The following is a 16,473-nucleotide window of genomic DNA, read 5'->3' as shown; positions in this document are numbered from 1 at the left end:
AGTTTGAGAGCCATAAGCATAATCACCAACCATATAACTATATGTATGTTATGTCCTTATTACATTTATAATCTCCTACTATATACTGTATCCAAAAGATAAATTATTTCTTACCATGCATAAGAAGTATTTCCCTATAAATAGTATTCCTTGACTCTATGTAATAGAACAGGGAATATTAGGAATATGTACACAGAGCTCAATCTAAGGCCAGGGCTACACCTAGACTTTTTTAGTGCTACTGATTGATTTTAAAGTGTACCTAAACTGTCAAATAACTTTTGACATGTCATAGTAACATGTCAGAAGCTTTGATCAGTGTGGGTCCGAGCACTGAGACCCCCACGATCGCTAAAACGAAGCAGCTTAGGTGAGCGCTCTTCCGCTTGGTTTCTGCTCGGCTTTCCTCAGAAAGCCAAGTGAGCGGTGTGCGGGCTCAGTAGAAAATCTATTAGGAATATGTACACAGAGTGATATGAACGCTCGTTCCCGATCATTGCCCTGTGTAAGCTCGTTCATCGGCTGATCATATAGTTTATGCAGCATCAATTATGCAGTTTGCCTGATCATTGGCCCGTGTAAAAGAGTCTTTACGCTTCGTATATAATCTAGGATATTGTGCATGGGCAGGGGACCACTATGGTACTGCATTTTGGAAATTAAAGTCTGCTCATTCTACAAAGATAACAAGAAATAATTGATGACACTTTGTAATTTCCCTAACGCCTCAATAGAAGGAATAAACAGCACAGCTGTGATCCCTCAGGCATAAAGCACAGAAATAAATGATGCGAAACAAACAGGGTGAGAGTCAAAGATCATGGATAGTTGTGCAGAAAGAAGAAAAAGTATGGACTATTAAAGATGATAAAAGAAAGGAAGGCATGATGCAAGGACATCGCTGAAAGGTTATGAGAAGCAACAGTAATAGAAAAATGTCAGGGGACAGAGGAAACACAAAAAAAGGTGGAAGTAAAGATGAGAATCAGCTGACATTTACTGCAGATCTGCACTAAGTATCAATGAAGAAGCAACAAAGCCAATCCAGAACAACAAGGGTTATCAATGAGTCACCGAGCATCAAACAGGACAGCTTCATAACACATCCGCCCTTCTTCACTGCTGCCTGCCTTTTGTTACCCTCTTTCTCCCTCCCTTATCATCTCTACCCCCCCCCTTGTCTCCCTCCTCCTTTTGTCTTTTTCTCCCCTCTCCTTGTTCCACCCTCTTCTCTCTCTCTCTTTTTTGTCCTTTTCACTCTCTCACTCTCACTCTCCTCCCCCAGTTCGCTGGCACCAATAACAAGAAGGAGATCAGCAGTGGCTGCAGCGGACGAAGCTTTCTGCATGCGGAGGACAGAGAAGAACTGCACCTTGCCTGCGACACAGAGAGACATGCGAAAGCAAGAGAAAAAAAGACAGGTACAGTGAAATACATACATTTACATCTTATAGACAAGTGCACAAACAGATAGGGAAATAACAAGAGTGCTGCAGATGGGGTGGTCCAGAGCAACACTACTACAGATATAGACAGGACATATGTAAATATTTACATATATATATATACATATAGCCTGAAAACAGACATAGACACGGTGTAGCAGAAGTCGTGTAATGAATAACATACGTGCAGTAAGAGTAATACACCAATTATATAGGAGTAAAATGAGACGAAGCGCTAGCAAAGAATACATGCACTGATGTGTTTGGATTTGCTGAGTTATAGACACAGGAACCTGTTCATACACAGAGAGGGCATAATAATCATAAGGACCAGTAGCTAAAGCAAGACTGAACCTATACGTTTCCTCATCCATAGATGACTATATATATATATATATATATATATATATATATATATACACACACACCTTTATCTCTCATCAGCAGCACAAAGACATCCATCCTGAGGACCTGCAGTTTCTCTGCATCATCCTGGTAAACATACAACCCCCTCCCATCCAGTGCTAGGACTAAGAGCTGCACTTACTGAACACGCTTACTCACCCACAGAACATGGCAAGTGTATAGGCAGCACTCTAGATATGTCTGTGGATGTGGGTCACATATGAATGTAAACATGGAAATAGAAATATGTCTGAAAATAATTTAGAAAACACATTATGGATATTGAAAAGATGTATGTAATGAATGGAGCTGATGCTAGAAAGAATGAAATGAGTAGTATGTGAGCCACATTTATCACCCGCCAGCATTTATCCCGCTGATACAAGATGTACTTTTGTCAACATACCTGTATGTTTCTCCCTCCGCTGCAACCTATTTCTGTTAATAAGCAAAAAAAAAAACAGGCACAGATGACAGGGCGGGAAAGGATTTTTTTTTAAAAAGTTGCCAACAACGCACTTTCTAGAGGCACTTCATTACAAACTAGTGTTGCCGGATAAAAGAAAAATGCTCCACAGACTCTGCTTTAATCCCTTCCTCTCTGTTGTTATCGGTGCCCAATTTGTCATAAAAACAACAATGGTGGTGGTGGGTGGATAAGTGTCCACTCATTAATTAAGTATCGTCCCCTTTAACTTAATTACAAACAAAGATGACTGAAGGTATTTTATACTGTCATGAAATATTTACTACATTAAAAAAAAGAGAGATGGCTGTAACTACTCAGCATTATAGAAAAAAATACATTTATGCCACTTGTTGGAATAATCACTGTAGCGTCGCTCTAATGTCACTTTAATTCATATACTTTGATGTGGATTTCTTCATAATACTGACAGATGTTTTTATTAATTCTTGTTTAAGAAAATGATTGCCACTATATGACAGTATTCCCCAACTAAATGCTTGGGAGCCACATGTGGCTCTTGGGCCCCCTGCAGGTGGATCCCCTAGCTGTTTTCAGGCGCAGTTACTATTGTGTTCTAGTTCTATGGCTGCACATGCCTATAGGCTTTATATTTTGTAGCTATGTTCACTTTCTGGTCTCCACTACCTGGGGATAGTATAGATATCAATATCTCAAGTAGGACAGCACTCCAGACTTTGATGCAATTAAGGTTATCGGTTTCATAGTACCAAACTTATTAGAATATCGGTGATTCAGACCTAGAGTCCTTCGTCGGCCTGAGAGTGACTGCTGGTTCCTATGTGAAAGGAGATTCTGACCATAGGAACCAGCTTCCGCTCTCAACCCGATGAAGGACTATATATCCGAAATGTTGCTACTTTTGTAAATTTGCTCCTATGGAACCAATATACTATTGCTCTAGTGGCACCAGGAATGTCTTAGAATTACTGGAACATGCTACCTGGGTCAATACTATATACATAGCAGTTAACACTAAGGTAAGAGTCAAATAACGAGGTCATATCTTTAGTTAGGGACCTCTGCTATATGCACTTAAAAATTATGTCTTTTGTATACGAATATTTTAACACACACTGATATCTTATGCTCAATATATCATTGCTGAATGGGAAAGTAGCTAGTACGTGGTCAAAGCAAAAGCATTCCAGTCATACTCATCGGTTGTCTGCCGCCAAAATAGGTGAGTCACCGCTATGAAGAACAATAAGCCCTGTTCAAATATGAAAGTGGGCTTGTTTTTGCATCTTCTGGCACATTTGCTATTTCCAGAATGGACCTTCTTGATTTCAATTTTTGTTCATAAAGGATATTACCTCTCCCTTATGCTCCTGTCCAAAAAATAAACCATCCGTCTCCTGACGTAAAGTTCTCTGCTTTAAATGCAAGAGGGAATAGTCCAACTGTGCATCAAGCACGCAATCTTATTCCCCACCCGTGCCACACCACATCATCCACATCACAAAGACCAATTATCATTACAGATAATGTTAAAACTGCCCGTCATTTTGATTTTCACTAATCTAGAATTAATATACAGTATATGGAAAATAAAACACTAGTTCTAGCTATTGCATCTGAAGAAATAACAATAACTGTACTGAATTTATGTTCATCAAGTCCATTAGAGATAATCTCAACATCCTCTTTAGGAACACAATTCAGTTATGCAATAGGATGTATTTATGCTGCCAGTATGAAGATTTCTGGAAACCCATTAAAGTATTTGACAATGTTACATAAGCTTATGAGATCTGAAGCAACTGATGAATGTCTACAGGATCAACAAAAGAGATGCCACATGATTGTCTACACCATAGGAAATTCTTAAAGGTGTTTTCTAGTTTTTACAAGTTATAATTTCAATCTCTCTGTTTGTAGTCAGGCTGAAAAACGTTATTTACAAGAAAAAAAAAAAAACAACACAACAAAAACACAAACTCACCGTACATTTGTTTTAAATGGGATGCTGTATTTATGGGATATTGAGCTAATGAGGAATTCCTTCTAATTAGGATAAGTTCACACTTGCATTGTATAATCCGTTACTCTGATCCTTTTTAGATCAGAATAATGGACAAAAATGGATCCATTAAAAATCCCATTGAAATCAATGGGATTTTTAATTGCGTCCGTTTGCATTCATTATGTTAGTCATCTGTTTTTTTGATGGAGATAAAATTGCAAAGTACAGGACTTTTTTCTCCATTCAAAAATAAGGATGTTTAACGGATGGGTTATTTTTATCATTGGTGACAATGTAAAATGGAAACAAACGTATTGTAATCGATTTGCATCTGTTATTTTGATTTCAATGGGATTAGTTTCTATCCTTATTCTGATCTAAAAATGGATCAGAGTAACAAATTATACAATGTGTGATCTTAGCCTTAGCCACATCCAACACATCTCTGGGCACTCATGTCATTATTAATCTTTCCTACAGGTGCGCTGCAGGGAAAATGAGCACTTCCATAAGAGTACCCTCATAGATAACAGCTGATTGTAGTGGCCCCCAGCAGTAAGATTTCCCGTGATCAGCTTGTTTTCAGAGGACCCACTGTAAGACATCCAATGGAATTAAGTAGCATAGTGTTAGGTAAATTAACTTGTGCTTTAGATGACACAAATTTGAGACCATGTCTCAATAATCCATATTACAGATGATAGAGTTACTCTACTGTTTCTGTACCACTTAATATTGTAATATAAAAAGATTGTACTTAGAGTCCTGTATTTATTCTTTTAAGGTTTACTATTGAGTCTTGACGAAGTCTATGAGATCAGATCCTACAAATTATCCATTTTATAAATGTAGGTAATTTGAACTCATTTAAACAAACCTAAACAACGTGATCTTGTGTATATGATAAATTGTCTCACAGTCACCATTGAGCTTGGTCAACATAATTTTAAAATGTTCCTTATTCTATTTGATTTTTTATTAAACCCATACAATAAAAAAAAAATTCTCCTCATAAATTTGATGCACAATGTAAAAAAATTATGATTTTTTAGTGATTGCATAGCAAAATGTGATATATTGTAATTGTTTTCATTTGGATCTCAACATTTTTATTTTATTTTTCCCTAACAGGGTTTTTTATTTTGTGGAGTCATTACCCTCTAGCTTCTTTTATGAATCTGCTATTGGTTCCAAATGTTGCATAATGGAGTTGGGCACAGAAATATTTTAAAACCTTGTGGTCTGAACACAAAGAGCATGGGCTAACTCAGACATTTCTAAATACTTCCCTTCATCATACTCTTTGAGTTAAAAGGCATTTAAGTATGTATGAAGTGTCTCTACTATCCTGTGCCAGTGAATATCTGCCATCCACAGTCTGGTATGATGCAATAGAAGTAAGTGTCTGCTACCTGTGATCTATTACTCACTATGTGGCTATCCTGTGTCGTCTGGCCACAATTGTTTTGGGCCTTCAGTCTCTGCTTTCTTGGAGAATTTATGACAGTGTTAGAAGCATCTCCACTCAACTGCCAAGATACTTGTGTTTGTGCAAGCGATGTCATCACTTGCTCCAAGAAAGAGCTGCTTGTGATCCCTAGTGGTCTACCAAAGTATATAGCAATGCTGGACCTCACGCACAACAACTTGGCACGCCTGCGGGCTGAATGGACTCCAGCACCACTTATAAGGCTACACACTTTATTGCTATCACACAATCATATCACTTTTGCATCATCAGAAGCTTTTCTTCTGACCCCAAACCTGCGTCACCTAGACCTGTCCTGTAATAAATTACGAGCACTTGATGAAAATGCATTTAGTGCTTTGGAAAACCTAGAGGTGCTTGTTCTCTTTAAAAATGCACTAATAGATATTGATCGCAGTGCTTTTGATGAAATGAAACATTTGCAGAAGCTTTACCTGAGCTACAATTTAGTGACACGCTTCCCTGTTGAACTGGTGAAGGATGGAGAAAAATTGCCAGAGTTGTCATTACTTGATCTCTCTTTCAATCACATAAAGAGTCTCCCAGTGCCGCAACTTCAGGTGCTGCCAGCCTGGCTGACCAACAGGCTTTACTTACATGGAAATCAACTGACCTGCAACTGTGAATTGTATGGACTCTACTGGAATTGGCATGTCCGACAGCTAGCATCCACTATGGACTTCCGAGAACAGTTACGGTGTTACCCACCCGCCCAGCAAAGAACTGTTTCTATAAATCTATTTTCCCTCAATGATAGTGAGTTCATGAACTGCAGTATTGTACGAGAGAGTGGCATGGAAGTATATCTGCAGGATACAGTCATTTTAAACTGTGACACTAAACTAAGAGATGTAAGCCAGATTTGGATGACGCCTGGAAACGAGTGGATACACAAACAATATGATATGGATGAAACAAATAGCAGCATATCTGTTCTGAATAATGGCAGTCTGCAAATAAGACATATCCGTTTGGAAGACAGGGGTACATACACTTGTTATGCTCAAGGGGAGGCAGTAAATGAGACGTTGTATGTGACTCTCAGTGTGTTTAATTTGACAAGACATGTGCACCCAGATACACTTAATACTGCATATACCACCCTTGTGGGCTGTGTAGCTAGTGTCATCCTAGTCTTGATCTATTTATACTTGACACCATGCCGCTGCTGGTGTAGGACAGGTGATAGAAGTCAAGGAGAGGACAGGGACAGCATCCGTTCCTCAGTTCTCAGTGCCACACCTAACCATGAGACTACAAGTGACAAAGCAGCTCTCAGTCGTCATGTGGCTTTTCTGGAGCCCGCGGGAGACCTTCGGGGCCAAAATGGAAAACTTAAGCCAAATGGCTCACAGGACGCAACTGGGATAAAGAACAAGGCACTACAACCTTCATCTCCACAAAGGAAGTTGTCTGATCCTGGATCAATAAGTTCTGTGTTTTCTGATACCCCTATTGTAGTGTGAGGGGTAAATGCTAAGAAATGATAAATTATAAATGGTTGCAAAGATATCATAGGTAACCTCCACCTCTAGAATTCTTATTCAAAATGTCCTGAAAGCGCATGTGCATGTCAGGTTTGTGTTCAAAAGACCAGAAGATAGATGAGAGGGAAGAGATTTCGGAATTGGAGAAAATAGAATTGGGATTGTTAGTATGGTGCGAATAATTAGAATAAAGAGGAATGTATCAAACACTTACCAGTAGAAAATTGAGGGATGTTGAAAACATTTCTGAACTACATGTACAGATGTAGCTATCTTTACCTTGACTTATAAGGCGTTAAAGAGGCTCTGTCACCAGATTATAAGTGCCCTATCTCCTACCTAATCTGGTAGGCGCTGTAATGTAGATAACAGCAGTGGTTTTTATTTTGAAAAATTATAAATTTTGAGCAAGTTATGAACAATTTTATATTTACGCTGATTAGTTCTTAACCCGTTAGTGACCGGCCTATAGTGTTTCTACGTCGGTCACTAACGGGCCTTATTCCGATGCCATAGACTTTTTACGTCACGGCATCGTTATAAGTAAACAGAGCAGGGAGCTGTCAAATCTCCCTGCTCTCAGCTGCCAGAGGCAGCTGAGGGCTGGGGGCGTCCCTGCTCGACCCGGTGAGATCGATATAAGTATCGATCTCACCCGTTTAACCCCTCAGATGCTGTGCTGAATAGCGTGCACCGCAACTGAGTGGTTTTGGAGAGAGGGAGGGAGCTCCCTCTCATCCAACTGACACCCGGCGATAAAATAGCCGAGTGTCTGTTTCTCCGATGGCAGCTGCGGGCCTAATAAAGGCCCCCAGGTCTACCTGTGGTGAATGCCTGCTAGGTCAAAGCTACACATATTTCGTATCGCCGCGTCCGTAACGACCCCAACTATAAACTTATTACATCATTTAACCCGCACGGTGAACGTCGTAAAAAATAAAATAAAAAAGCAACGGAAAAATTGCTGTTTTCTTTGAATCCAGCCTTAAAAAAAAATTTGATAAAAAGTGATCAAAAAGTCGCATATACTCCAAAATGGTACCGATAAAAACTACAAGTCGTCCCGCAAAAAAAAGCCCTCCTACAATTGCATCGGCGAAAAAATAAAAACGTTCAAATATGGAGACACAAAAACAAATAATTTTGAAAAAAAAGTGTTTTCACTGTGTAAAAGTAGTAAAACATACAAAAACTATACAAATTTGGTGTCGTTGTAATCGCAACAACACGCTGAATAAAGTTATTGTGTTATTTATACCACATGGTAAACGGCGCAAATTTATGACGCAAAAAAGTGTGGCGAAATTGCTGTTTTTTTTCTATTCCCCCAAAAAAAGTTAATAAAAGTTAATCAATAAATTCTATGTACCCCAAAATGGTTCTATTAAAAATTACAACTTGTCCCGCAAAAAACAAGACCTTATACAGCTATGTCGCCGCAAAAATAAAAAGTGTATAGCTCTGAATGAGACGATGGAAAAACGTAAAAAATGGCTTGGTCATTAACGTCTAAAATAGGCTGGTCATTAAGGGGTTAATGACCAAGTGGGCGTTGTAAAGAGAAGTGTATGATGCTGACTAATCAGCGTCATACACTTCTCTACATTCATGCCCAGCTCGTTTCACTGCACAGCGTGATCTCGCGAGATCATGCTGTGACGGGACTTCCTCCGACAGGTCCTTCACCGGAGCGATGAAAGAGTCAATAGACATCGCCTCCAGCCATGCCAGGACAATGTCTGTTCAGTCTTCCATGGCTCCGATGAAGAACCTGTGGGAGGAAGTCCCCTCACAGCGTGATCTCGCGAGATCACGCTGTGCAGTGAAACGAGCTGGGCATGAATGAAGGGAAGTGTATGACGCTGATTGGTCAGCATCATACACTTCTCTTTACAACGCCCACATGGTCATTAAGAACTAATTAGCATAAATATAAAATTGCTTATAACTTGCTCAAAAATGATCGTTTTTCAAAATAAAAACCACTGTTGTTATCTACATTACAGCGCCTATCAGATTAGGTAGGAGATAGGGCATTTATAAACTGGTGACAGAGCCTCTTTAAGTACACAGTGACAAGAGGCTTTAACTTGACTATTTCAATTGGTTTTCAATGGCTTAAGTGGTAAGTTATCACGCTGCAGAAAAGTTATCATAGTCAAGATAAGGACTGCTACAAAATAGTCTAGCTGTAAGCAATCAAAACAAATGGGAAAATAATTAGTATAGTATTATCCCAACTAATAAGAGTAGAATCTAGACCCAAAATTATATGTAGGAAACATTTCAGGAAAATATTTTTTTATTCTTTACCTTATTAGCCATAACTGCTTTGTTAAACACCATTCAAACTATATGCCATAGCTATAGATGGTGTTGACACATGATAAGAAACTCAAAAGGGCAAGCATAGCACGTTGTCCTTTTGTATGAATACTACGGACTGGAGTCTGTACTGAGAGTCAGTGTTAGTTGCCCACAGACTCTAGTTGGTGTCAGTAATGAAAAGCACAAGCTTCTAGAATATCTTTTAGAAGTACGGTATGAATAAACTGTTCACTTAACTGTTGGTATAATATTTAGCACAGGATTTCATATGTATCCAAATATCCGTAAAATGGCCATCATGCTTCATAACCCCCTTAAGTGACAGTCAGTACTCCTCTAGAATTTGTAGTTCTGGGAATTTTATGTCGATAGTGTAAGGTCGGCTGAGAACTGTTGACTATTCTGTAAAGCGAAGCAGCTGTATAAGCACACTCAGCCATGTTCCTTCACCTCCTTATAAATGATACCCACTTCTTCCACAGGTGCTCACAACCCCATGTTTATGTATATCCGGTGATTGTGCAGTCTAGCATAATGGTCCAAAAGTTGCTGCTGGACGATGAAACTAGTGCAACCCATATTCTGTATTCTTTCATTTAGTACCTTATTTCTTCTTTTTTTGACGTGCCAAAAAGATATCTTATACAGAAAAATTAACTTTATATGCATGGGGCTTAGTCTTAATTCCCATTATAAGGGGCAGCTTGGTTCTGAATTGTCAAATTGAATAAATTCTTCAGTGGTCGGTTTATCCGCTGCCTTTTGCATACTTGTAAACATATGGAGATAATCCAGGATCTATATATATTAGCTGGTAATCCCATCCATACATGTAGCAGTAACCCTTAAATTGGCCATACATAAAATAGCTGTAAAAAAAAAAAAAAACATTAGTTCAATCTACAGCAGATTCCCCGACATGGGCAGATCAGATCTTCCGGCCCTCAAAACACATTAAATTGTCAACGCATATTTTTACAGGATCTACCGAGATCAATCTAAAGTGTATGGGCGGCTTAAGCATCAGCGCTGTCTATCATTGCTGAAGGTCAGTATGCCCACTGAGCCTTATAGCACTATAGATGTCTAGTAATAGCGTCACTTTCCTGTACAGGTTGCAGGTTGAACATTCCAGTAGGACCACTAAGATCCTTCTTAGTGTAGGAAAAAAGAGAAAGGTTGACTAATTCCTGGATGTGTGCAGGTTAAACATTCCAGGTAATTCTCCACACATTTCTGACACATGTAGACATGCGACTTTTACTTGTAATGCAATAAGGGCCTGTTCACATCAATGTACAGTGTTTCTGTTGTTCTGTATGAGAATGCCAGAAGCACTAGATCCATCGCATGACGGACACCAACAGTGCCCAATGGTAGCCATCGGGGAAATTCAGTGAAAACTCTACGCTGAATTCTAAAAAGTCTTAAATTGCGCATAAAACTTTTTTCAACGCTACCGCAACGTAAAAAATAGTGCTAGGGGCTTAGGGTGAGGGCACGTGCCTCTTAATAAATTAGGCGTATCTTACCCCAGCATTTTTTAGATTAAGACTGGCATATCAAATGCCAGTCTTAATAAATTCCACCTCATTAACTTTAATGGGTTCGGTCGGGTTACCGTCATGGTGTCCATCCTTTTGCCAAACAAAATAGCGCTGCCCACCGCTCTATTTAGTTAATCAAAAAATATACGGAATCTGCAAGGGAGGCTACTAATGCAGCCTCCGACGCAAACGTGTATAGAGCCTAATCAGTTCCTAAAAATAACCCTAGGTATTCAAACTTTTTTAGAACATCTAACAATTAAAATGAACCTTTTGCATTTCTGCAACTATTAATGGTACATACATGACATGAACATTCCATTTAAATAAGGAACAATACACAGAAATATAGAGAATGATAGTTAAATATCAACTAGTATTAAATCCACCATTCTGAATCGAAGCTAGAAAAAATATTTGTTTAGGTAAATTATAAGAATATGACATTATTATACTCAGGAAAGGTAGGCAGGTAGAAACAAGGGTGTGTTCACATCAGCGTACGGTCTCCGTTGATGGGTTCCGTCAGACCTTGGTCTGACAGAACCCATCAAAGGAAACCGAACGCTGATGAGAACAGGCCATATTACAAATGATAAGAGTATCTCATCTCACATGAACCTTATGCACTGACACACAAGTATAAACCTAGTTCTGTTATGGTCAGGTTCAACTACACAATATAAACAGTCAATCTTCTGTTATTATTGCTAAATCAATCTGCAGTTTAGATATTACAAATCATATACTGCCCGAAAAAGTGGTTTTAACCTAGATTCTAATGTTCTCTAAAAGGGCAGACACACATCTTGTCTAAAATTAATTGTTTATTGTTTTAACATTTTCCTTTTATTACTCCTATAGAACTTTGGCCTTCAGTGTTTTTTGCAAGTTAGATGTTTGAGAATTTACAGATGGTTTTTTATATGTATCAGTTGACTTTTATGTCACATTGTTTCCTATGTCTTTGTGTAAGCTTGTGGCTCCATGATGCAAACAAGACCGTATTGCTTCTTATGAGTAATGCTAGTCACACAGGAAATATTTGTTTTTGTTTTTTGAAGGACACATTTGATGTTATTAGAAATGATACCTCTTGTGTCTACCTTGATAAATGCAAAGATTTATGATCAATGGATTGCATAAACCCGAATACTGAAAAGTTCTGTCAGTCACATGGCCGACTGACAGATAAACAATTATTTATAGTAATTCTAGACCCCTTTCTAGACCCCTGACAAACATGGAAAATTGAGAGATATTACCAAGGCCTCATATATAAGCCTCATAAACAAAAATTGATTGCTCTGGACATTTATTGATTAATAAAGGAGAAATTTCTTGTGTGGCTAAGATGACATAAAAAGTCAGAGAAAATATACAGTATTAATTTATGTGTTATTTTAACTGTGTTTGTTGGTTGTGGAAAAAAGAACACAATTAGAGAATTCAGGCACTTTATCAGTGATATCTGTGTTTTTATACGTTGAGAGTTGGAGATATGCCATATACATTGATTAATGTCAACAATCTGCCTTCTCTGTTTCTCCTTACTATTTATACGTCTTATTGTATGTCTTCCCCTGTAAGTAGAAGAGATCTGCTCCCTGTATGAAATAGATATACAAATATATATATATATATACATATATAAATAAATATATAAATATAGATCTTACTTTATTTATTTAAGTCCAACACATGGCTGAATTGTTAAGATAGTCTGAATTATGGAAATAAACATTTCAGTATATGATTACATTCTCTGCAGTCTGAGTTTTTTGTAAATGCATGAAGAGATATTGTATGGAACATAACTACTCTAAAAAAAAAAACGGAGTGTTTTTATTTTATGAAGGACCTAAAAAAGGCTATGTACACCTTTGAATAATAAATAAATAAAACAATCTTTTAGGTGATTTCAAGCAACTTTTCAATTGACTTTAACCCCGTCCCTCTGCAGTTATTTTTCAGATTTTAATTTTCGTTTTTCTCCTCCCCACCTTCCAAAAGCCATAACTTTTTTATTATTCCATTGATAGAGCCATATGAGGGCTTGTTTTTTTGCAGGACGAGTTTTCGTTTTTCACAACACCTTATAATGTACTGTAGAGTTTTATTTTTACGGCGTTCACCGTGCGATAAAAATGAAATGTTAATTTTATTCTGCGGGTCAATAGAATTACAACGATACCAAATTTATATCGTTTTTTATGTTTTACTACTTTTACAAAGAAAAAACTAATTGTTAATAATAAACTTTGTTTTGTGTTGCCATAACTTTATTATTTTTCTGTCGATTGAGCGTTGTGAGGATTTTCTTTTTGCAGGAAAAGAGGTACCTCATATTGGTACCATTTTGGGGTAAATGTGAATTATTTATGAGTTTTTATTCCATTTTTTGTGGGAGATAAGGTTCTAACGACTTAGATTCTGCGGTCCCTATTGACCAAGGCATCTAAGGGGTTAAACAAGCGGGATACCGCTGATTACACTAAAATGTCGACTGTAACATACAGCAGACATGCTTGCTCTATGGAGCTGCTCGGCCCGTGAGCCCACTCCATATTTCCCCACCTGACCTCCGCTGCATATATAAGTTTGATAACATCACATCTAAGTTCATGAATACAGCTTCTACTATTTATACAGGATACATGGAAACATTGTTTTATTTGTTTATTGTTTTTAAATATATATTTTGAGTTCTAAAGTACATAGGATCCAGGTTCATGGCTAGATGTAAAGAGGTTTTCCCCCATAGGCTTGTTCAATAATCCGTTGATTGGTCATCATATTAATAATGTAACGTATAACCTCAAAATGTTATTACAATTCTTGTTTGATTAGTCAGTGTCATAATTATTATTCATACAGGATGGTTATCTAGAACAGAGCTTTCTAACAATCAGAATTCTAGACAAACCCTCTAAGATATCCGTAGAAGGCAGAGCTGTGTATACAGGCTATACTATGGCTTAGGCCTCATGCACACGACAGTATTTTTTCCCACCCGTGAATACTGGCGTAAATACGGGTCCGGTGTCACACGTATTCGACCCGTTTTGCACCAGTATTTACGAACCCGTGCCCGTAAATATGGGTCCGGTGTCACCCGTATTCCACCCGTATTTACGGGCACGTTTTTGGCGGCAAAATAGCACTGCACTAATCGGCAGCCCCTTCTCTCTATCAGTGCAGGATAGAGAGAAGGGACAGCCCTTTCTGTAATAAAAGTTAAAGAAATTCATACTTACCCGGCCGTTGTCTTGGTGACGCGTCCCTCTCTTCACATCCAGCCCGACATCCCTGGATGACGCGGCAGTCCATGTGACCGCTGCAGCCTGTGATTGACCTGTGATTGGCTGCAGCGGTCACATGGCCTGAAACGTCATCCAGGACGTCGGGCCGGATGTCGAGAGGGACGCGTCACCAAGGCAACGGGCGGGAGACCGGACTGGAGGAAGCAGGAAGTTCTCGGTAAGTATGAACGTCTTTTCTTTTTATTTTTTACAGGTTTATTCTGATCGGTAGTCACTGTCCAGGGGGCTGAAAGAGTTACTGCCGATCAGTTAACTCTTTCAGCTCCCTGGGCAGTGACTATTTACTGACGTCGCTTAGCAACGCTGCCGTAATGACGGGTGCACACATGTAGCCACCCGTCATTACGAGAGCTCCATAGACTTCTATGGACTGTCCGTGCCGTTATTACGGCCTGAAATAGGACATGTTCTATCTTTTTCAACGGCACGGGCACCTTCCCGTGAGAAAACGGGAAGGCACCCGTCGCCAATAGAAGTCTATGAGCCCGTTATTACGGGTCGTAATTACGACCCGTAATAACGGGAGTTTTTACGGTCGTGTGCATGAGGCCTTAGTTGAACTGATGAGCTAATCCTAGACCATAATTTTTGTTGCAGCCCTCCAGACCCTATATCCCCTACCCACTTGTGGGCACGCGATACTCATAATATATGAGGCTATGAATAGATTTATTAAGGTGAAAATTTTCAGTGTAGAATGAAGTATGCTTTTTAATTTACTTTGTGAATATTTTGCCCTGTTAGGCATACTGCTCTCTACCAGGCAAGCAACAGCTCCTTGTTGGAGCCCCTATAGGCTTCACTTGTTACTGGGCAGCCACTTCTATGCATGCTTCCTCTTTAGTAGTGGCTGCCTTGCTTGGAGAAATACACTCAACACATATTATTCTCTCCCAGGAGAACAGGAGTCCAAAAAAAAAAAGTCTTGTTTTTGTATACAAGCCAAGGTATAATGCCTGACCTGCACCCAGTTATCTGTCCCCCACCCTTCTTGTCTATAGGATGAAATGACTACAAAAATATTAGAGCCAAAGCCTATCCCATCAGAAGTGCTAAGAGGGTCCATGTGCCAGTTCTTTTCTTCTGCATAGACTTTTGACTTAAGATTGTCTGGAGGCCCTCAGGTTCTGCCAGTTACAGAACGGGTGCAAAAAACGTCTGGCTTCCTGATTGGAGACTGCTCATGCACCCACTGACTTTTTAGGGAATTTCAGGCTCTTTTCACACTGCATTTTAAAAAGCCCCCCTAAAAAAACAACACAAAAAACCACACAAAATGTATACATTAAAAAAGCATGCCAAAGTATGGCATACATTTGGCATCAACAGCATATACATTGTAAATAATTAATAAATAATTCTAAAAGGTTTATGTATATATATGAGAAAGAAGAACAATTTCTGAGAAATGTTCTAATGCCAAATGCAATAATCTGACATACCCCTGGAACACTTTAACAACTTCTGCAACTTTTCCTTCAGATTGACATTATTATTTAGGAGCAATCTACTTACTAAGGGCCCATGCACACGACCGTAAAATCGCCAGTAATTACGGAGCGTAATTACGGGCCCATTCATTTCTATGGCCGACGGACACCTTCTCGTATGTCTACGGGAGGGTGTGCATGCCGTAGAAACCGGTCGAAAAAAATAGGATATGTCCTATTTTTTCATTTTAAAGAGGCTCTGTCACCAGATTTTCAAACCCCTATCTCCTATTGCAGCAGATCGGCGCTGCAATGTAGATAACAGTAACGTGTTTTTTTTTTAAAAAAAACGAGCATTTTTGGCTAAGTTATGACCATTTTTAGATTTATGCAAATGAGCCTTTCTTATGTACAACTGGGCGTGTTTAAAGTTATGTCCAACTGGGCGTGTATTGTGTGTGTACATCTGGGCGTTTTTACTTGTTTTACTAGCTGGGCATTGTGAATAGAAGTGTATGATGCTGACGATTCAGCATCATCCACTTCTCTTCGTTACCACCCAGCTT

At 38.8% G+C, this 16,473-nt stretch overlaps 1 protein-coding gene across 1 annotated transcript; it reads left to right on the top strand.

Moving 5' to 3' along the window:
• Positions 1 to 1,132: 1,132 nt before the first annotated feature.
• On the top strand, positions 1,133 to 12,890 carry AMIGO1 (adhesion molecule with Ig like domain 1). The gene is made up of 2 exons (XM_075853637.1): positions 1,133 to 1,421; positions 5,435 to 12,890. The coding sequence occupies exon 2, from the start codon at positions 5,735 to 5,737 to the stop codon at positions 7,256 to 7,258; it is 1,524 nt and encodes a 507-aa protein (XP_075709752.1). The 5' UTR covers positions 1,133 to 1,421; positions 5,435 to 5,734; the 3' UTR covers positions 7,259 to 12,890.
• Positions 12,891 to 16,473: the final 3,583 nt, after the last annotated feature.

This window comes from Rhinoderma darwinii, chromosome 2, assembly GCF_050947455.1.
Source record: "Rhinoderma darwinii isolate aRhiDar2 chromosome 2, aRhiDar2.hap1, whole genome shotgun sequence".
Classification (NCBI taxonomy): domain Eukaryota; kingdom Metazoa; phylum Chordata; class Amphibia; order Anura; family Rhinodermatidae; genus Rhinoderma; species Rhinoderma darwinii.
Note: the sequence above shows the minus strand (reverse complement) of the source record. Positions and strands in the feature narration are given on the sequence as shown.